Source organism: Cornus florida, unplaced genomic scaffold, assembly GCF_030987335.1.
Source record: "Cornus florida cultivar Cherokee Brave unplaced genomic scaffold, ASM3098733v1 CherokeeBrave_3.0.0_Hap2_Chr05, whole genome shotgun sequence".
Lineage (NCBI taxonomy): Eukaryota > Viridiplantae > Streptophyta > Magnoliopsida > Cornales > Cornaceae > Cornus > Cornus florida.
In genome coordinates, this window is record NW_026775575.1 from 62032900 (window position 1) to 62036685 (window position 3786).

Below are 3786 nucleotides of genomic sequence, written 5' to 3' on the forward strand. Positions count from 1 at the left end.
CCCAAGCTTTTAAAATTAAGACGAGCCTGAGCCCAAGCTCAATTTTTTGAGCTCGTCACGAGCCGAGCCTGAGCCCGAATAGACCCCGTAAACAAACGAGCCGAGCCCGAGCAGACCCAAGCTCAGCTCGGCTCGGTTCATTTGCAACCCTAGTACAGAGCATTGATATTTCGGAACTCACTTCTGTATCATGCAATCTAAATGGATTGCAGTCTTACAGAAAATCCCATGGGCCTACATCAAAATGCCCACAAGCCCAAAGGCAAAGATAAAACGTTAAAGCCCATAAAACACAGTCTTCAGGCCCAACCTCAAACTAACTACAAGCAAGAAGGGGACTCCTTTTAAGGGGATCAAAGAAGGATCAAGAAAGGCTCCAAGAGGCAACGATGGCTTTAGCAAGATGATGATCTTGTCAATGACGATGTTAAGAGTGGTCAAATGTGATGCACAAAGCAGGCCAAGGTATTCATTGATGCTTTCTTCCTTATAGTTTAAAATTTAATTTCAATTCCATGGAATTCAGCATAGATGGTTTGTGTGTGTGTTCTCTATATGTAATTTATTTTATGCAATGGTAGCCGCTTTCTTGACTTGGCAATATCTTAACTTTTCTTTCGAAGAACATGCCTTTCAAATTCTTGAATTTATGCCAATTGCTGGAATATGAAGGTTTTGGTCTCTATCACAACATGTCCAAATTCAATGAATTGGTGTAATTAGCATCGAACAGACTGTAAACTTCATTGAAAACATTTAACTCAATAAGTATATTCTCTAACACAAGAAGAATCCAGAAAGGAATTATATCATAAACAATTCCATTCCCATTATTCCAGCTAGTAACTTCAAAACCACAAGCCATGGTTTAATCTACCATTAAACTTGACTTCACAATTCATAATGATTTGTTCTATAAACGAGACAATCCACTATGTTAATATTTAGTAGACTACAATTTATGACAACTATTGTATATAAACAAATGTAAGCCGGCTTTATTTGTTTTTTTCATCAATCTACGTTTATACATATCACATCTAATTCCAAATGTGGCTCTTTTATGTGTCTCTGTCTTTTTATTTCACATCATCCTCTCTACTCTCTTCCTATAAAAGAGTGAACCAGTTACATTCAACCACAAACAAAACTAGGCATGATGACATTTGGAAGGTGTTATATTTTTCTTATTCCTATCATCTTTCTTTCTTTGTTTCCATTAAAGATCACATCATTGTCATCAAAAACAGAAACAGAAGCGGAAGCTCTTCTCAAATGGAAGAACAGCTTATCGTCTTCTTCCCTCGATTCATGGTCAGTTGCCAATCTCAAAAACCTTTGCAACTGGACTGGTGTCGTTTGTAGCAGTACTACTGGAGCTGTCTCCAAGATTAGTCTCTCCAATGCTAATATCAATGGAACACTTAACCGATTCGGTTTCACCTATTTTCCGAATCTCCAGCATTTCGACCTCAACTCCAACAGCATGAGTGGGCCAATTCCATCTGCCATTGGTAATCTCTCCCAACTCACTTCCTTGGACTTGAGCAACAACTTCTTCTATGACGTCATACCTCCAGAGATTGGATTGTTGACGAAGCTCCGATACCTGTATCTTGGGAACAACAGTCTAAACGGTACCATTCCATATCAGGTTAGCTCTCTTCAAAATGCACATCATTTAAACCTTGGAACTAACTTATTACAAACTCCAGACTGGTCAAAGTTCTCGGCTATGCCATCATTGACATACCTTACCTTTTCTTCCAATCGACTTACCTTGGAATTCCCAGATTTCATATCCAAATGCAGGAATCTGACAAAGCTCAATTTGCAAGAAAATAATTTCACTGGGAAAATACCTCAATGGTTGTTCATCAATTTAAGCAAGCTTGAATGTCTTGATCTTGGCCAAAATTCTTTTCAGGGGCCATTATCATTGAATTTTTCGAAGCTTTCCAAGCTAAAGTATCTTTTACTAGAGAACAACAGTTTCACAGGCCCAATTCCTTCTAAGCTTGGAAACTTGAAACACTTGTTGAGGCTGTACATTTCCAAAAACCAGCTCACGGGTCCAATTCCTCCAACAATTGGGAATTTGAGATTGCTGCTTCATCTTGATCTCAGTTCTAACCAATTGAATGGAGAGTTGCCTGATACCATGTCTAGCCTAAATAATCTTGAACTGGTCAATCTAAGTGGCAACCAGATCTCAGGTCAACTTTCACCAAAGTGGGGAGAATGGGTAAACCTTAAAATTTTAATACTGAATCGAAATAAAATTTCGGGTGAAATCCCAGCTAAGCTAGGACGCCTAACTCAATTGAACATTCTAAGCCTGGCCTCGAATGAACTAAATGGAGAAATACCGTCTACCATTTGCAACTTGAGTTCTCTTAAACTTCTTGATTTGTCTAATAACAGCTTGAGCAATGTGATTCCACAATGTTTAGCAAACTTCAGCAGTAAACTCATAGAGCTAGATTTGCGAATGAATCACTTTCATGGATCTATTCCAGCAAATTACACGAAGTGCAACAATTTGAGGAATCTCGGCTTGAATGGTAATCAATTGGAAGGGTTTGTTCCACAAACTTTGGCAAACTGTAGAAAGTTGGAAGTTGTAGATCTTGGAAACAAGAAGTTAAGCGACACATTCCCCCATTGGATGGAAAATCTTCCAGAGCTGCGTGTTCTTGTCTTGAGATCTAATAGATTTCGAGGCACAATAAGCACTACTTCCAAGAGTGATCAACCCTTCCCTAAGTTGCGAATCATTGACTTCTCGCACAATGAGTTCAACGGCTCGTTACCAACAGAATATTTTGAAAATTTTGAAGCAATGATGAATGTGGATGATGGTCAAACTGGTTTGACATACTTGGGGGACTCGTATTATGGAGCTTCTGTGACGTTGGTGGTGAAAGGAAATGAGATTGAACTAGTGAGAATCTTACAAGTCTTCACAACCATTGATTTATCGAACAACAAGTTCCAAGGAGAGATTCCAAATTCCATTGGAAAGCTTAATTCTCTCCGGCTGTTCAACTTATCCCATAATAGCTTTTCGGGTCATATTCCATCGTTGCTGTCAAATTTGGTTGTGCTTGAGTCGTTAGACCTCTCTTCGAACCAACTGGTGGGGGAAATACCTTGGCAACTGTCAAGCCTAACATTTCTTTTGGTCTTGAACCTTTCTCAGAATCATCTTGTCGGATTGATACCTCAAGGCCGACAATTTGATACATTTGAAAATAATTCATATTATGGTAACCAGGCGTTATGTGGAGTACCATTGACAAGGAAGTGTACAGATGATGAGACAACAACACGGCTGCATGAAGAAGGTAATTCAATTTTTGCAAGTGGATTTACTTGGAAAGTTGTCCTAATAGGACATGGTTGTGGATTTTTATTTGGGTTGATTATGGGTTGTCTAGCCTTCTTGACTGGAAAACCACTATGGTTTGTAAACGTTGTGGAAGGCGATCAACATAAAAAGAGGAAAAGACAGAGGAAGAATAATTGAGGAAATGCTAGAAAAGGAAATCAGTGAAGGCAAATAGTCAAATTATACCAGTGGTAGATCTAATGCATTTTTTCCGTATTAAGTTGTTATAAATGTGTCACGGTTTAGTTCCTCTTTGTTGCTTTCTCAATTGTCCATAATAGTTTGTATTTTATATTTGCTATTTGAACAACTACCTAGATTTGCTATTTGTTCAATCTCTCTCCCTCTTATTTTATTTTCTTGCTTTTCTCTTTGTTTAATTAATTATCATGTCA

The 3786-nt window shown here is 38.3% G+C and overlaps 1 protein-coding gene across 1 annotated transcript; it reads left to right on the plus strand.

Annotated features, from left to right (window-relative positions):
* The first annotated feature begins 1159 nt into the window (after positions 1-1159).
* LOC132309350 (receptor-like protein 53) lies at positions 1160-3529 on the plus strand. The gene has a single exon (XM_059807665.1). It carries the CDS (start codon positions 1160-1162, stop codon positions 3527-3529), a length of 2370 nt encoding a protein of 789 aa, XP_059663648.1.
* The last annotated feature ends 257 nt before the right edge of the window (positions 3530-3786 follow it).